Source organism: Saccopteryx leptura, chromosome 3 (assembly GCF_036850995.1).
Source record: "Saccopteryx leptura isolate mSacLep1 chromosome 3, mSacLep1_pri_phased_curated, whole genome shotgun sequence".
In the NCBI taxonomy this organism is placed as follows: Eukaryota; Metazoa; Chordata; class Mammalia; order Chiroptera; family Emballonuridae; genus Saccopteryx; species Saccopteryx leptura.
In genome coordinates, this window is record NC_089505.1 from 180,927,444 (window position 1) to 180,945,972 (window position 18,529).

General features: G+C 42.9%; 1 protein-coding gene across 9 annotated transcripts in view; it reads left to right on the plus strand.

Moving 5' to 3' along the window:
- The window catches only part of FARS2 (phenylalanyl-tRNA synthetase 2, mitochondrial), a 659,092-nt gene that overhangs the window by 517,762 nt on the left and 122,801 nt on the right, over positions 1–18,529 (plus strand). For 8 of the 9 annotated variants that reach the window (XM_066376963.1, XM_066376966.1, XM_066376958.1 and 5 more), the window contains one exon: positions 11,222–11,311. The exons of the other annotated variant lie outside the window; for it this stretch is intronic. In XM_066376963.1, the coding sequence (XP_066233060.1) occupies positions 11,222–11,311 (90 nt within the window). The remainder of the gene's footprint in view (positions 1–11,221; positions 11,312–18,529) is intronic. 9 annotated transcript variants of the gene reach the window in all.

Sequence of the window (18,529 nt, forward strand, 5' to 3'; positions counted from 1 at the left end):
CAATGAAACTAGGAGCTGGTTCTTTGAAAAGGTAAACAAGATTGATGAACCTTTAACTAGACTCACCAAGAAAAAGAGACAGAGGACTCAAATAAATAAAATTAGAAATGAGAGAGGAGAAATAACAACTGAAACAACAAAAATACAAAATATTGTAAGAAAATACTATGAAGAACTGTACGCCAAAAAACTAGACAAGCTAGATGAAATGGACAAATTCCTTGAAACATACAATCTTCCAAAAATCAATCTGGAAGAATCAGAAAACCTAAACAGACCAATTACACGAAATGAGATTGAAACAGTTATCAAAAAACTCCCAACAAAGAAAAGTCGGTGCCCGATGGCTTCACAACAGAATTCTACCAAATATTCAAAGAAGAACTAACTCCTATTCTTCTCAAACTATTTTAAAAAAATTCAAGAGGAAGGAAGACTTCCAAGCTCCTTTTATGAGGCGAGCATAATTCTGATTCCAAAACCAGGCAAAGACAACACAAAGAAAGAAAATTATAGGCCAATATCTCTGATGAATATAGATGCTAAAATCTTCAACAAAATATTAGCAAACCGGATCCAACAATATATGGAAAAAATCATACACCATGATCAAGTGGGATTTATTCTGGGGAGGCAAAGCTGGTACAATATTCGTAAATCAATCAATGTGATTCATCACATAAACAAAAAGAAGGAGAAAAACCGTATGATAATTTCAATAGATGCAGAAAAAGCATTTGATAAAATCCAGCACCCATTCCTGATCAAAACTCTCAGAAAAGTGGGAATACAGGGAACATACCTCAACATGATAAAAGCCATCTATGAGAAACCCACAGCCAACATCATACTCAATGGGCAAAAATTAAAAGCAATACTCTTAAGATCAGGAACAAGACAGGGGTGCCCCCTTTCACCACTGTTATTTAACATAGCCCTGGAAGTCCTAGCCACAGCAAACAGACAAGAAGAAAAAATAAAAGGCATTCAAGTTGGAAAAGAAGAAGTAAAACTATCATTATTTGCAGATGATATGATATTGTATATAGAAAATCCTAAAGTCTCAGTCAAAAAACTACTGGACCTGATAAATGAATTCAGCAAAGTGGCAGGATATAAAATCAATACTCAGAAATCAGAGGCATTTTTATACACCAACAATGAACAGTCAGAAAGAGAAATTAAGGAAACAATCCCCTTTACAATTACAACCAAAAAAATAAAGTACCTAGGAGTAAACTTAACCAAGGAGACTAAAGACTTGTACTCAGAAAATTACAAAGCATTGATTAAAGAAATCAAAGAAGATACAAACAAGTGGAAGCATATACCATGCTCATGGTTCGGAAGAATAAACATCATTAAAATGTGTATATTACCCAAAGCAGTCTATAAATTCAATGCAATACCAATTAAAATACCAATGACATACTTCAAAGATATAGACCACATATTCCAAAAATTTATATGGAACCAAAAAAAGAACACGAATAGCCTCAGCAATCTTAAAAAAGAAGAATAAAGTGGGAGGTATCACACTTCCTGATATCAAGTTATACTACAAGGCCATTGTACTCAAAACAACCTGGTACTGGCATAAAAACAAGCATATAGATCAATGGAACAGAACAGAGAACCCGGAAATTAACCCACAGCTCTATGGACAACTGATATTTGACAAAGTAGGTAAGGAAATACAATGGAGTAAAGACAGCCTCTTTAATAAATGGTGTTGGGAAAATTGGACAGCTACCTGCAAAAAAATGAAACTAGATCACCAGCTTACACCACTCACAAAAATAAACTCAAAATGGATTAAAGACTTAAATGTAGGCCGTGAAACCATAAGCATCTTAGAAGAAAACATAGGCAGTAAGCTCTCGGACATCTCTCCGAGCAGTACATTTGCTGATTTATCTCCACGGGGAAGTGGAATAAAAGACAGGATAAACAAATGGGACTATATCAAACTAAAAAGCTTTTGCACAGCTAAAGACAACAAGAACAGAATAAAAAGACAAACTGCACAATGGGCGAACATATTTGACAATACATCTGATAAGGGGTTAATAACCAAAATTTATAAAGAACTTGTAAATCTCAACACCAGGAAGATAAACAATCCAATCCAAAAATGGGCAAAAGAGATGAATAGACACTTCTCCAAAGAGGACATACAGATGGCCAATAGGCATATAAAAAAATGCTCAACATCACTAATCATTAGAGAAATGCAAATTAAAACCACAATGAGATATCACCTCACACCAGCCAGAATGGCGCTCATCAACAAAACAACACAGAATAAGTGCTGGCGAGGATGTGGAGAAAAGGGAACCCTACTGCACTGCTGGTGGGAATGGAGACTGGTGCAGCCACTGTGGAAAACAGTATGGAGATTCCTCAAAAAACTGAAAATCAAACTGCCTTTTGACCCGGCTATCCCACTTTTAGGAATATACCCCAAGGACACCATAGAACGGCTCCAAAAGGAGAAATGCACCCCCATGTTTATGGCAGCATTGTTCACAATAGCGAAGATCTGGAAACAGCCCAAGTGTCCATCAGAGGACGAGTGGATTAAAAAGCTTTGGTACATATATACTATGGAACACTACTCAGCCATAAGAAATGATGACATCGGATCATTTACAATAACATGGATGGACCTTGATAACATTATATGGAGTGAAATAAGTAAATCAGAAAAAAAACTAAGAACTATATGAATCCATACATAGAAGGGACAGAAAAATGAGACTCGGAGACATGAATAAGAATGTGATGGCAACAGGGGTGGGGGTGGGGGGAGCAGGGATGGGGTGAAGAAGGAGTGAGTGTTTGGGGGAGGGGAGGGGCACAAAGAAAACCAGATAGAAAGTGACAGAAGACAATTTAACTTTGGGGGAGGGGTATACAGCACAATCAAATGTCAAAATAATCTAGAGATGTTTTCTCTCAACATATGTACCCTGATTTATCAGTGTCACTGCATTAAATTTAATAAATAAATTTTTAAAAAATGGAATATTCAGAGAACAGAAAGGAATTTTTTTTTTCTGAAGTGAGAAGCAGGGAGGCAGACAGACTCCCACATGTGCCCAACGAGAATCCACCCGGCATGCCCACTAGGGGGCGATGCTCTGCCCATCTGGGGCATTGCTCTGCTGCAACAAGAGCCATTGTAGCACCTGAGGCAGAGGCCATGGAGCCATCCTCAGCTCCCAGGCCAACTTTGCTCCAATGGAGTCCTGGCTGCGGGAGCGGAAGAGAGAGACAGAGAAAAAAAAAATGAGAGGGGGAAGGATGGAGAAGCAGATGGACACTTCTCCTGTGTGTCCTGGCTGGGAATTGAACCCGAGACTTCCACACGCCAGGCTGACACTCTACCACTGAGCTAGCCATCCAGGGCCCAGAAAGGATTCTTGAAAACTAGAAATCTGGTAGCAGAAATGTAAAAGTTAGAAGGTTGAAAACTAACATTGAGTTCTCCTGAAAAGAAAAAGGAAATTTTAGAGAAAAAATCAGGAAATCAGAGTTCAGTGCAGTGAGTCGGGCATCCAAATAAGAAGTGTTTTAGGAAGAGAGAAGGGAGGAAAGGTAGAGAGGAATTCCAAGAAATAATGAAGGAAAATTCCCTAGAACCAAAGGACATACATTTCCACATTGAAAGGACTCGCTAAGTACCCAGTGTGCTGAATAAAACTAGAACCACAGCAGGATTCAGGGGCAGCCAGGGTGACGGAGACAAAGAGAATGTCCTGAAAGCTGGGAGAGGACAGAATGAGAATCAGGAGTCAGAATGATGTCATGTCTTGTAGGAGCATGAGAAGTCAGAAGAGTAACACCTTTAGAAGCTTGAACAAGAATAACTTTCCATCTAGAATCCAATGCTCAGTCATACTGTCTATCAAACCTGAGGGTAGAAGAATGATACTTTCAGACTGCTAGAGGACATGTTCACCAAAAAGAGAAGTCAGCCAAAACAAGATTCCCAAGCAGGAAATCCAACATAAAGGAAAAGCACAGGCATTCCCAGGATGAAGGAGACTGCCATGCCAGCCTCAGCTGCGGTGCAGCCTTGCAGAAGGGCTCGCTAGACTGGAGCAGGTCAGAAGGCTCCAGGGGAGACCTAATATTGACCATCACCATTTCTATATACCGAGAAGTCACTGTGTCAGACACAGTTCTGAGAATACATGCATTAACAATTGAATCCAAATAGTAACCCTATCAGATAGGCAACTATTATTTTCCTTGTGTCAATGAGGAGATTAAGGCACTCAGTGGTTAAGTACTTTGTCCAAAGTCATGTATCTAGTAAGTGGCAGCACACACAGGTGGCACTGCTCCGTGCCTTCCTCCTCTCTTAGCCAGGAGAAGAGCGTAGGGGTGCACACATTTATGGAAACAACACAGATGAAAAGTCAACGCAGTTATTACAGTTCAGGAGAAAAACACTTGCACAGAAAAGGAAAAATATTCCTAGTCTCTGCATTCACACATTACAGTGTGAGCACTGAGGGGTGAGCTGATGAAATCTCAGCCTACCTTTATTAGGATGATGATGGAACTTCTATGCAGAGAAGGGTGGTGTGGGGGAGTGAGGTGGGAACGGAGAGCCAAGTGCTTTTCTTGTAACGTGGAGAGTTAATATGTAATAACTAAAATTTAAAAAATAAACAAAATCCCAAGAAGTGGCTATAAAATTATCTTATTTGAAGATACATGGATAAATACCATAGGAATTGACCAGAAGAGTTGAAATCAGGTTGCCCCTGGAGACCTGACTGTGGCAGAATTGGGGCTGGGGGTTGCTGTACTTCAGAACAAGCCTTACAATTACTTGACTTTTCAAATATATGCAAGTATTACTTTGCTAGAAGTAAAAAAACATAAAACAAAAAAAAACCCTAAATCTTAGAAAGGAATATCTGGCAGTACTGTTATAAATATATTTATCTTGCTAGGAACTCAGTAAATATTAGTTTTCCTCCTTCCTTTTCCTTTCAAGGCACTTGCAGAAATCAAAGACTGGCTTGTAGCTATGTTAGATGACCACTGTTCTCTCAAAACTGCCCAGCTACCCTTCAGCCCTTTCATTTCTCAGTCACTACTGTCCAGCAAAGAAGAGAAAAGCAGGAGATTCTGTTTGCATAGACTTTGACCAGTGCTTGTTAGCATTGGACCCTTACTGGGCACGTGGAACAAAAGGCAGCTCAGACACCCAGATCTGAGGTGTCACCTGTGTGGTTAGAGAAACCTCCCGCTTCAGTGGGAAAGGGTAGTAAGAGCATCTCACTGCGCTCCGAGGAACGGACATCCATGAGGTTCCTGACTGGTGGGGAGGACAGGCTCCCCCTTAGTCAGTTTGTAAGGGAAAGATGGCATCAGAGTTCCTAAAGGGTTCTGTCTGGGCCCCTCAAACCAGGGCAAGAGGCCAGTACCTGAAAGGCAGAGACAAAGTATGTATTTATAAATCATACCATATGCCACTTGTTCAATGCAATATGCATTTTATTTTTATCTCTTCTCCAAAGATAAATCCTATCAATTAGTAAATCCTATATATGTGTATGCACATGTCTATTTTAATAAGGTTTTTGTATTAATTGATTTTTAAATGCTTCTCACTTCTGGCAAAACCTTGAATATTGATAAATCTAGGTCCTCTTGTTGGAGGATCACTTTTTTTATAGTATTCTTCCTATTATAGAGAAATTAGGAAGGTTTTTTTAAAGTATATTGAATTGCTATGATCCTCTACTCTGTAATCCAGATGACCTTTACATGCCAACCCTCTCTTTCCGAAAAAAAAACCGGAGACACAATGCTTTACTGATTCCAATTTATTGCTATTCATTGAGCACCTACTTCATGGAAGGCATTGGCTGGCTGTGGTGGGTACAAAGATGGGTGAGGTAGGATCAGTCCTGAGCCTTTTTATAATTTATTTTGGAGAATAAATTCATGAGAACTAACTGACAGCAGCACAAGTCTGAGAAGAGCATCTTAGAGGAAGAAACAGGCCTCTCCTGGAGCTTAGAGGGGAAGAGACATCATATCCGGGGTCAAGAATAGTTGCAATATGAGTTGAGTTAGGGATTTTCCATATTGTAATTATAAAATAAACACATCTACAGCTTCCCTTTATTCATTCATTTATTCGTTCCACAAATATGAGTGCATACTGTGTGTCAGATGCCCCTCTGGGCACTGGCGGTGCATCAGTGAACAAGACAAAGCCTTTTCATGGAGCGCAGGGTGCAGCTGGAACCCCTGCCTCAGAAGTTGGAAAAAGCTAGGTTGCAGCTCCTCTACTCTGACACACTAGCATTCCATGACTGTTTAGAAGTGTCCTTCCTGAAGCACAGGACATTAACCTTCAGCAAGGTTGGACAGTTCCTGGTGGTCTCAGGGTGCTATGTGTAACACACATGCTACATGTAAGTCCACTACCAGCAGTGCCCTGGTTCTCTGAGAGCGCTCACAGCATCATAGTGGAGTAAGCAGTGCCCATCAGAGGCAGAGCTCCTCCCTTGGCTCCTTCGCCATGGAATCAGAGCCCTCCGGCCCTCTGGGGAAGGCAGGAGCAGGCTGACTGTGAAAGCCAGGTCTGCCCCAGCCCAGCTGGGTCATAGTAGGGTACAGGTCTGCTTTGATGGGCCATGGCCTCCTCTCTGGGACATTCCTGCTGCTGCGCCCATGTGTTTCCTCCTGCCAGATCGTGAGTCAGCCAGCTCTTTCCCATTCCCTCTCTTCAGTGTTAGCTGATAATGTCAGAGAGATTTAATCAGAATTTTAAAATGGTTTCCTGGAGTTGCTGTTTAAAATATTTGTCCTTCAAAGAAAGATGTTGTCAGACTGACACATCCTTTGTGAATAACAGACTGCATTACTTGCCTAGGGTGGGGTACTACTGCCTTGCCCCTTAGGATTGACTGAAGATTTTGTAAGGAGGCCCACAATACCAGTCTTGAGAACTGGACCTGAAATGGCGAGGGTGGCATTCCAGCCATTGTAAACACTGTGCGGAAGATGTGTACATACTCCCTGTACTACCCTGTAAACTGGAAGCTGTCAACCACTGCACTTGAGATGTTTGGGCAGCTTTCCTTCTAATTAAATGCTTTCTTCTTAGCGTCTTTCTAGGCAGAATTTGTCTTTCTTAAACCCAATAGAGCTTGAGTTCCAGTGCCATCAAAGAAAGCTCTCTTTCCTTGCCACTAGAGTAATGCTTCTTTTAAACTTGATTTTTATTTCATTCATTTTGTGCCCAGGATCCCATCTTTCACAACATAGTACCTGCATTTATTTCTTTTGAGTGCAGTAATACCCCAAACTTGGTGACTTAAAACAATATAGATTCATTATCTCACAGAAGTCAGAAACCAGGTCCGCTGGGCTAGGTCAAGGTGTCAGCAGGGCTTCTTCCTTCCAGAGCTTCTAGGGGAGAATTTGTTCCCTTGGCTTCCCAGCCTCGGGAGCCACCTGCAGTCCCTGCCGCAGGGCCCCTTCACGTCACCCTAGCTTCTGCTTCATGTGTCTCCTCCTCTGACCCTGACTCTCCTGCCTCCCTCTCATTAGGACTCTTGTGATCAAGTTGGGCCCACCCAAGTAACCCACTTCTCCGCATCTCAAGGTCTTTAGTCATGGTTGCAAAGTCCCCCTTGCCATGTAAGGTGACATATTCACAAGTTTCAGGGATTAGGCTGTAGACATCTTTGGGGGACCATAATTTTGCCTACCACAAAAGCTAATTTTAAAAACTTAAATCAGCTGTTTCTTTTTTCTCTTTCTCTGTCCCTAAATATTTATGGACCAGCTTTTCAAAATGCACTTCATAAATTAAGAAATATTAGGAAAATTCTGAGTTCTTTAAAATAGTTAAGAAACAAGTAAGTTATCATTGTAGTGACTGTGAGTAATCACTCTGAAACGTGACTTGAACTACAGGTGTATTGACTATAACCTAGGGCATCATTAACATTCTAGGAAAAACATGATCTCTGTTTTACGTGGAAACTCTTGCCTCCAAATAATGTGCAAGGCAAGGAAGAGGACAGTCCCCTTGTTGCTGTTGCTGAGGATTCTTTCTTTCGGAGGAGCTCTTGTTCATGCTGATGAGCTCACTGCCCTTCCCTGCTGAGACCTTGACCTCTCTCCCATATGCTCCCCCCTCCAGGCTTTCCACCTTCCACACATTTCAAATCAGGCAGCCTCATTGTTGGCGGGGTTTGGAAATAAGAGGAAATAAGCTCAGTGAAGAGTGCTTGAGTTTGTATGTGATCTCCTCTGTCTTTCTGATTCTTGCCCACCTTCCAGAGACATTTTAGTACTTGTCTCTCTTTAGCCTGTTCTCTGACATAGCTGCTTTAAGCATCCACGTGGTGCGTCCTGATGAGTGAAAAACCTGGGAGCGGCCAACCTTATTGCACACACTTTGGTAATCCAGCAGGGGCACCAGATTGGCTTTGGACGGACACTTTAATATTAGAGATACAGACAGTAAAATGTTACATATTCCTACATATTATGTAATATATATACATATAATGTATGCCTGTAGATTATGTTTACTTATTGTGTACATACATATATTATTTATAATATGTATATACATATAGTAATATATAAAAATATAAATTAATATGTAAAAACCTTGAAAATTCTTTTTAGTTGTCTCCTAATCCTCTTTTTGTAGGACATATTTTATTTTTAAAAAATGGAAGAGCACTTTATTTTTTTTATTTATTTACTTTTTTTGTATTTTTCTGAAGCTAGAAACGGGGAGAGACAGTCAGACAGACTCCCGCATGCACCCGACCGGGATCCACCCGGCACGCCCACCAGGGGCTACGCTCTGCCCACCAGGGGGTGATGCTCTGCCCCTCCAGGGCATCGCTCTGTCGCGACCAGAGCCACTCTAGCGCCTGGGGCAGAGGCCAAGGAGCCATCCCCAGCGCCCGGGCCATCTTTGCTCCAATGGAGCCTTGGCTGCGGGAGGGGAAGAGAGAGACAGAGAGGAAGGAGGGGGGGATGGAAAAGTAAATGGGCGCTTCTCCTATGTGCCCTGGCCGGGAATCGAACCCGGCTCCCCCGCACGCCAGGCCGACGCTCTACCGCTGAGCCAACCAGCCAGGGCGGAAGAGCACTTTATTACTGTTGAGGTACCAGCTCCCCCTCAGCTTGAAGACTGGTCCCTGTATCTTTTTAGTCAGACACCCATTATCCAAGTGAGGGCCTAAGGGGTTAAAAAACCCCAGCTGGCCGTGCAGAGATAAAGGCTCCCTCAGCTCAGGGCAGGCATCCCCTGCACTTTGCTGTGCTGGTCAGGTTGCCCAGTCAAGCTTAGAACAGGAAATGGCATGGAAGATCAGACGTGGGAAGTCACTTAGATATTGCGCTCCTTTGAGGAGATCACTGACGTCCACGTGCTCTGGGACCCAGAGGCTTCCACCATTAAGATGCGGAAAGGGCAACGATAAAATCAGTCCTGGAGTTGGGCTGCTCTGGAGTCCTCCATGCTTACAAACAAGGTCCGGCCTCAACGGGGCTTTGGTTATTGGTGCTCCCTGGGATTTATGTGCACTTAGCTGCATGCAACCTGAATTGCAGTTATGGTTTTTCAAAGTAGGGAATACTGAAAGGGAACACAGAGTAATTCTCAAAAGCTGAGGTTCAGAATTATAACCCTGAGTTTGTAATAAAAGTGTACATTATAGTCAATAGTTTATAAAGGTGCAGACTCAAGTTGTGCTTAAGAATATGGGCTTGGAGACGGGCCACCTCGGTTCCAGTCTTGGCTTTACCACTTACCATCCATATTGCTATTGGCGAGCTATTTAACTTCTCTATGCCTCAGTTTCCACATTTGTGAGGTGGGAAACAGTAGCAATATATCGTGCCTTCCTCAGAGTTGTTGTGAAGATTATACAAGTTAATACATAAAAGCACTCAAGACAGTGACTAGTACAAAGTACTCAGTATACATTGGTGTCTGTTACCTTTACTAACTTATTACTTTTACTCTGAAGAGATTGAAAGCATTAACATGTTTTTAAATAATTTTCATCCCCAAGAGTTAAAACCAAAAAATCATGTGGCTGCTTCAAGGGAGTCAACATTGAGCTTTGCAAATGTAACCTTCTGAGGCTTCTTTAAGAAATACATATTGCAAAGCATATCATTGTCATCGCCAGGATGGCACCTTCATTGTATAAACTAGAAGGATATTGCCAACAGTTTTTCATTAAACAACTAAATTTTTCCAGAATGAGCTAGATACATTGTTAACAAATTATATGACAGGAGTTTCTGTCAGAAATTTTCAAGGAGATGAATTTTGGGAGAAAATAAGTACTTCTCCCCCAATATAAAACCAAGTTATTAGATAATTTTAAATTCATGCCAAATTGCTTAATCATCCTTCCCGTAGATACCAATTGATAACAATTGTAAAATTTTATATGTGCTCATATCCAGTTTCAGATTGTATTACTTTTTATTTGAATGACTGCCCCCTGAGCTACCAGGCTACTCAGCAGTGATGTCCTCCCTGCAGTGCATCGGGAGACTTCAGTGCACATTTTCTACAGTGGGCTGCAGGCGTTTCTTTACTGCGACCGTTGGTGGCAATGCCTGATCTGATTAGCAGCAATACAGAGGGGTTTTTTTGTAAGTCACATGTGATTTATTGTGATCGGTACAGCTGCTGAGGGCCTGGCTGTCCCAAACTCTTCTCTGCTTATGCAGATGGTTAATTATGGATTCATCAAATGTTAGAGCTGAGAGAAAGATCTCAAAGATCATATAGTCCTCCTATGTCATTTTACTGTTGATATTATTGAACCCAGAGAGGTAAAACTTCTTCAGCCAAAACTAACCCTACTAGTTAGTTTGAGAGCTATCACTAGACTTTGATTCATTTGGTAACTGAATTAAGGGGGTTGAGAAGAAAATTCACACTTCTCTGCACAAAGTCACCATCCCTTGATGAACTCGGAGTTTAGTAAGGTGACAATGTATTGAGTAAGTAATTACAGGATTGCCTTCCAATTTCCAGCCCATGGTCATTCCCATACTCTGGTGTGCTTGTGTCAGGGTGGTATAATTAGTGGTAAATACTGTTTTAGTCCATCTGTACAATGGTAAAGTCAGCTTTGTTTTTCATGCCTGTCTATAAATGTATCCAACCATTTATTTTTCTGTCTTTCATCAGAAACACTCATCAGTGTCTGAGCTGTGCTGAACCCCACAGTCACTTTAATGCTACATACCAGGGAAAGAAAGTCATGGTCCTGACCTGCAGGTAATTTATAGTCTAGTTGAGGAAGACAGGCACACAAAGAACAAAGTACAGAGATATGTTAAAAAGAACTGTGATATAAATATGGCGAGGTATATCAAAGGCACAGTTTCAGTCCTGCCGAACCCTCCTAAGGGTTCACAGGAATCTCATGTGTAGTTAATGGAATGAACTTTAGAATGTGTGCTCTCAAGGGTATTCATATTTTAAAGCAGGTTGGGAATCCTGCTTTTCTATCATCTTTCCTCTTTCTGTCCCTTTCCTTTTTCTTGGGTTGGGGAATGTGTCCAGAATATGTCATTTCTGAAAGAGGTCCTGCCTGCAGATCTAGCAGTGTGCTCGAGGCATCGCCATCCATCTGTACCCCACTGTGGCAAGAGAATGCCATTCATCAATCCTGCACTCCCTGGTCCATGATCTAGTTACTCCTTCCATTCATTAGTTCATTCATTCATTCATTTATTAAACTGAATGTCTACTGAGTGCGTGGGACCATCGGCACGATGAGAAGCAAAGACAGGCATGGCTGACATTCTCAAAGAACTTAGGATTTAGACAAGTGTTTTTCAACCTCTGGTTCATAAACCTCTGCTGGTCCACCAAAAATCTCGTGCTGGTCTGTGGAAGAGTTAACCACTCTGATGTTGTATGAAGATTATAGACCTAATGATCTTAGTCACATTCACTTGAGCTCAAGTGATGGACACTTATCAGCCTGTATTATCAATGAAAATACTATTGAGGTTGTCTTAGACAGCTTTGGAACATATAGGCTCGTTTGAACAACTTTTTGCACTGTGTAGAGCACTTGCAAATCATGCACAGTAGACAGAAAGCTTTCAGGAAAACTTATGTAGTAGTCAAAGTTTCAGACATGTAGAGTTTGGAATCAAGCACCAGCTTGTACTGCATTGCATTGCTATGAACAGTAAGATGAAACTGTTACTCGTTGCATGTTTGCATTTCCAGCAAGCTAGGTCACTCTCTCCCAAGTGTAAAAAGGGTGAAACCACTGGTCTAGACTAGCTGGAGAAATTGATATTAATCAAATAATCACACAGACATGTGAAATGACAACTGGAATATGTGTTATCAACATGATGCACTAAGGACAGCTGGACACTGGAATCGAGGCAGAATGTGAGCTGGGGGAGAGAAAAGCACTAGAAGCTCAGGAGCAGTACAGGCAGGGCTCTGGCAGGAAGAAAGTTGTAAATCGTGGACCCAGTAGAGAGTCAGTGTGGCTGCACAAAAGGGCCAATGATAATGAGGCAGAGAGGGGTGAGGCCAGACCGTGTAAGGACCTCTCACTCTGTCCAAGAGCAGCAGGGAGCCCCTGAAATGTTTTCAGAAAAAAACATGTTGCATAGTTAGATTCGGTTTTCAGAAAGAGCTGCTCTGGCTGCTCTATGGAGAGTAGATTGGATGGAGAAAGTGGAGCCAAAGTATAGGTATGTGGGTCTGTAGGCTCATCATTTACTGCAGTGGCTACACCAGAGAGGATAGAAGCTGGCACAGAGGCTGTGGTCAAGGGAATGATGTAAGTAAGTGAACAGATATCAAGATTTAATAGCACCTAAAATTTCTCGAACTTTCTACTTCTTTGAATATGAAGTTATAAGAGATAGCACCAAGTGTCTGGCTTATGGAACTGGATGGACTGTGTCACTGTTCGTTGTTGAAAAGGATGTGACTTGTTACCTAAGATGCTGAGGTAAAATGTCGTCCAGGTAGTTTGAAATATTCTGGAGTATGCAGGAGACCCAGAGACCTGAGTAGAGATGTGTGGGCCATCATCATTCAAGATGATTTTGAAACAGGGTATGGATAAGATTAACCAGAAGTGTAGAGTGAGAGGAACCAGGGGCTTTCGGTAAACTTGTGGAGCTCAGTCAGTAAGTGGCCAGGTAAAGAGGAAAGCTGTATGGGACTGGGGAGAGCCAGGAGGCGCTGAGCTTTGGGAGCCAAGGGATATATAGAGTTCAAGATAATAATCATTCAAGCCAACATATTACAATGTATTGAAAGACTAATCATTTTGTTAATGACTAATAAGGAGCCATTATATTCAGCTACATGAGGATCACTGGTGATCTTCATGAGAAATGGTCAGTTTGAGTGATGTGTAGATTTATCTTTATGAAGCAAGGCTAGAATGGGGAGGAGGAAATGGCACTAGTGAGTAGAAATAACTCACAGGAAGGAGAAAGACAAGGTAGTAGCTGGATTTTGGAGTGTCAGCGTAGGTTGATTGACAGTCGACACTGTGGTTAGGTTAGTGCAGGGGTCCCCAAACTACGGCCCGTGCGGCCCCCTGAGGCCATTTATCCGGCCCCCGCCGCACTTCTGGAAGAAGCACCTCTTTCATTGGTGGTCATTGAGAGGAGCACATTGACCATCTCATTAGCCAAAAGCAAACCCATAGTTCCCATTGAAATACTGGTCAGTTTGTTGATTTAAATTTACTGGTTCTTTATTTTAAATATTGTATTTGTTCCTGTTTTGTTTTTTTACTTTAAAATAAGATATGTGCAGTGTGCATAGGGATTTGTTCATAGTTTTTTTTATAGTCCGGCCCTCCAACGGTCTGAGGGACAATGAACTGGCCCCCTGTGTAAAAAGTTTGGGGACCCCTGGGTTAGTGGGATGTTGACAGTGAAAGAGGCTGTTCGTGTGTGAGGGAGGAGCTGTGTGGGAGATCTCTGTACTGCCTCTTAGTTTGGCAGTCAGCCTAAAACTGCTCTAGGAAATAACGTTTGTTTGTTTGTTTGTTTATAAAAAGTCAATAGAAGGATTCAGTAGAGGAGAGATTGGCTATACAAGAGAACAGAAACAGAGAGGAGAGGTGCCCAATGGTCCAATATTCCTGAGAGGAGGCAGGACACCGTGGGACCCAGAGCTGAGGGTGGATGGACTTGACCACAGAAAGGAGGAGAGATGGAGATGTGGGTAGATGTAACTGTGCTTCTCAATTCAGCAACTGGAAGCTAATGGATTTCCCACCTGAGCGACTTCTCTTTACTTTTTTTCCAAGACAATGAAAGGGTGTCAGAGCAGGGCAGTTTGAGGATAATGGAGAACATTTGAAATGACGTGGTGGAGAGGGAAAGGAGGCAAAGGAGAGAAGCCACACTGCGTGGCATGGGTGCTGGGGAGGAGGCTAAGACTGCCCCCCAGTGGTTTGGCTTCAGGCACAGCTCCTTCCTAAGTGTCCCACTGTGCTGACACAGTCCTACCTTCTTTCTTCGTGGGGAAACCTAGTCTGAAGTCATCTCTTGAGAAGTTGGTATGTTCAACTGGACAGAAAGATATATTACATTGAATGAAAAAGAAAAGGGAAAACACTTTTTGTTGTTTTGCTTAGATTTTCTACTTGGGTTTCTCTTGGACACTGATCTAGGTCACTGTACTTTATATTGACTTCTTACCATGGGTATTTCTGCTTCAGTGGGTTTTTTAATTCACAACCTTTTTTCAATGTTTTTTGTCCCCTTCTTTTATTACAGACCACGCTTTTCATTTATTATATTGTCCCCACTCTCACACTCTGTTGCTTACAGTGTTATTACTGCCATTCTGTGTGCATGTTTATTACTTTAGTTTCTCAGGGACTTCCCTGTGAATAGCAGAACACAATTTGAAATATGACAATCATTCTCATAACACGTCTGTGCTGTATGTTAAACTCACTCAAACAGCAAGGTAGAAGTAGTTACCTATGCGGTCAGCTTCTGAAGCTTCCTGTTGCCTCTTGTATTTAGAAGGAGCCTCCCCTGACTGTTCTCAGGATGGAGCCACGGAGGGGAGTATTGCCTACTGAGGCCATTTCCACTTCTGCCATTTACCGTTTGAACTAACTCAGGGATTGATGTCTCTAGATTAATTCAAATGTATGTAAAGATACATAATTCTACTTTAATTTGTTAATTAAAATTATAATTACCTAAGAAAGTGATACCGCCCTGGCCGGTTGGTTCAGTGGATAGAGCATTGGCCTAGTGCCCTGGTCAGCAAACTGCGGCTCGTGAGCCACATGTGGCTCTTTGGCCCCTTGAGTGTGGTTCTTCCACAAAATACCACGTGTGGGCACTACCTTGATAAGGAATGTACCTACTTATATAGTTTAAGTTTAAAAAATTTGACTCTCAAAAGAAATTTCAATTGTTGTACTGTTGATATTTGGCTCTGTTGACTAATGAGTTTGCCGACCACTGGCCTAGTTTATGGATGTCCCAGGTTCAATTCCTAATCAGGGCACACAGGAGAAGTGACCATCTGCTTCTCCACCTCCTCCCTCTCCTGCTTCTCTCTCTCTTCCCCTCCCACAGCCAGTGGCTCAAATGGCCCAGGCACTGAGGATAGCTTGGTTAATTCACAAATCAGCCCCAGACAGGGGTTGCCGGGTGAATCCCAGTTAGGGTGCATGTGGAAGTCTGTCTCTCTATCTCCCCTCCTCTCACTTAGAAAAAAGGAGAAAAAAAAAAGTAATGCCAATTTGTCATTTTTTAGGTCCTTTCACGAGAAACTAGCGACATAATACTGGTGGTGTAGTCCTCATAGGGAAGTGTCTCAGGTCAGACTGCCTGGAGACATTGCTGGCCATGTGTGACCTTGGGCAGGTTTTAAGTTTTTTTCTTTTTTTTTTTTCAGACAGACAGACAGACAGACAGGAATGGAGAAAGTTGAGAAGCATCAATTCTTTGTTGCAGCACCTTACTTGTTCATTGATTGCTTTCTCATATGTGCCTTGACCGGGGGGCTACAGCAGACTGAGTAACCCCTTGCTCAAGCCAGCGACTTTGGGTTCAAGCTGGTGAGCTTTGCTCAAACCAGATGAGTCCATGCTCAAACCAGCAACCTCGGGGTTTCAAACCCAGGCCCTCCATGTCCCAGTCCGATGCTCTATCCACTGTGTCATTGCCTGGCGTGGTTGTAACTTCTTTGTGCTCCAATTTACTTCTCCATAAAATAAAGCTAATACTGTTATCTCATAGGATTATTGTAAGGATTAAAAGAGTTAATTCATACAAAGCTGTTAGAACAATGCCTGCCACATAATAAGTACTTAATAAATCCTATTATTTTAAGTATTATAATGGTACTTCAGAAGTCTGTTATCTTCTATTGCCTCCATTTGGCAATTTCATTTAGATAATACTTAGTTTTTTGTCACATGCAGTTCTAAAGTAGGTTATTGTATGTCTGATTTTTCACAATGTCTAAATTAATATGAGCCATAGCAATAATATTTTCTATTATATAAATGTTGATTTATCATCTCCCATATATGTAGTAAACAATAGTTATTCCCCTTGCATTAAAAACAACCTGCCCTCCCCCTTGGGACACTGTATGGCTCTCAGATACAGGGAATGTCTTCAGCCGGCTTGGCACAGATGAAAGCATTCTTTTTCAGCTCTTTAAAACTATGTAACAGGAATCTGGTGACTGACCTTTCAAGAAAAGAGTCTTCCTAAGTCTGTTTGGATAGCATCTTTTGCTATAAAGATGCAATATTCCTAAGAGCCGCCTGTGCTCCCTTAATTGAAGAGCCCTGACATTGACATTGAAGAGAGATTGGCTTTGGGGCCACCAGAAGACAGTTTTCCTTAGCGTCTTGTGTTGTGAAGGACTCAGAATGTTTTCTGAAGAGCTCAGGAGCAATCCACTGAAGAAAATGTGGAGAGAGCTGGAGAGCTTACAAAGGGAAGAGGAAGGGTGTGAGAAAACCTAAAAACAGACAGATGTTGGAGTGGATGACGGGGCCGGGTTAGCTCCCCAGCAGATTGGTCATTTAGCCCGGCCCGGCTACTCAGAAATTGTTTTCCTGTGGGAAGAGAGACGGTGAGAAGTCCTGTTTTAAAGAACAAGGAAGATGTCTTTGAAATGATGGAAAGGAAGCCAGACTTGAAGTGAAGGTGGGCCAGGGCCTACAGATCTCAAAAACAGATTTATTCAGCACTGTTGTTCATTCCTGGGCCATGTCAGTGTGTCTCCTGGGGCCACAAAGGAGGGACTGTGGACATGCTGCCCAGAACCATGCCCTGCAGGCACTTAACATGTCCCCACGGTACATGGCTCTGTTCACAGCCTTAGCTGCTGCCTTCCTCCGCCTCCTCTGCCTCCCTCGGCCTTCCTCTGCCTCCTCGGCCTCCCTCAGCCTTCCTCTGCCTCCTCTGCCTCCCTCGGCCTTCCTCCGCCTGCTCTGCCTCCCTCGGCCTTCCTCCGCCTCCTCTGCCTCCCTCGGCCTTCCTCCGCCTCCTCTGCCTCCCTCGGCCTTCCTCTGCCTCCTCTGCCTCCCTCGGCCTTCCTCCGCCTGCTCTGCCTCCCTCGGCCTTCCTCCGCCTCCTCTGCCTCCCTCGGCCTTCCTCCGCCTCCTCTGCCTCCCTCGGCCTTCCTCCGCCTCCTCTGCCTCCCTCGGCCTTCCTCCGCCTGCTCTGCCTCCCTCGGCCTTCCTCTGCCTCCTCTGCCTCCCTCGGCCTTCCTCCGCCTCCTCTGCCTCCCTCGGCCTTCCTCTGCCTCCTCTGCCTCCCTCGGCCTTCCTCTGCCTCCTCTGCCTCCCTCGGCCTTCCTCTGCCTCCTCTGCCTCTCTCAGCTCTGCTGTCCTGTGAGCAGCTCAGTAGTGGAAATACAGTCTGAGCACAAATGAAGTGCCAGTCTTGGGATCTCAAAGAAAAAGGAAAACTTTCATTTTCAAAACAGAAAACTTAATGTCTCCTGTGTCAATTTACTATATATCCCGTGAAATGGGTTTCATATCTATGTTAATTTAGTGCTGAAAATAGGAACTCTTCTGCAGTAGAGAGGAGAGAAAGGGCTAGAAATTAAAGACTGTCTGAGTGGCTGAGAGCCAAATGAACCCCCTCAATTCAGTCCCACTTAGAAATTGTCCTTTGGGCTGACCTGGCCCTCAGGATAGCCAGCCTTGTGCTGAGGTCCACATAGTGGAGCCACGGGCATCACCTCTCACCCAGAAAGCTGTCTCCCAAGCCTGAGACCTGGCTTTATGACCCTTGGAGTCTTCATGTTTCTCCCTGGTCATGCACCAGTGATTTCCTTTGGTTTCCTCCACTTCTGTTTTAAATGAATGATTCTTTTTTTTGTTAGTTTATTTATTTATTTATTTATTTACTTTACAGAGAGAGAGTCAGAGAGAGGGATAAATAGTGACAGACAGGAACGGAGAGATGAGAAGCATCAATCATCAGTTTTTTCGTTGCG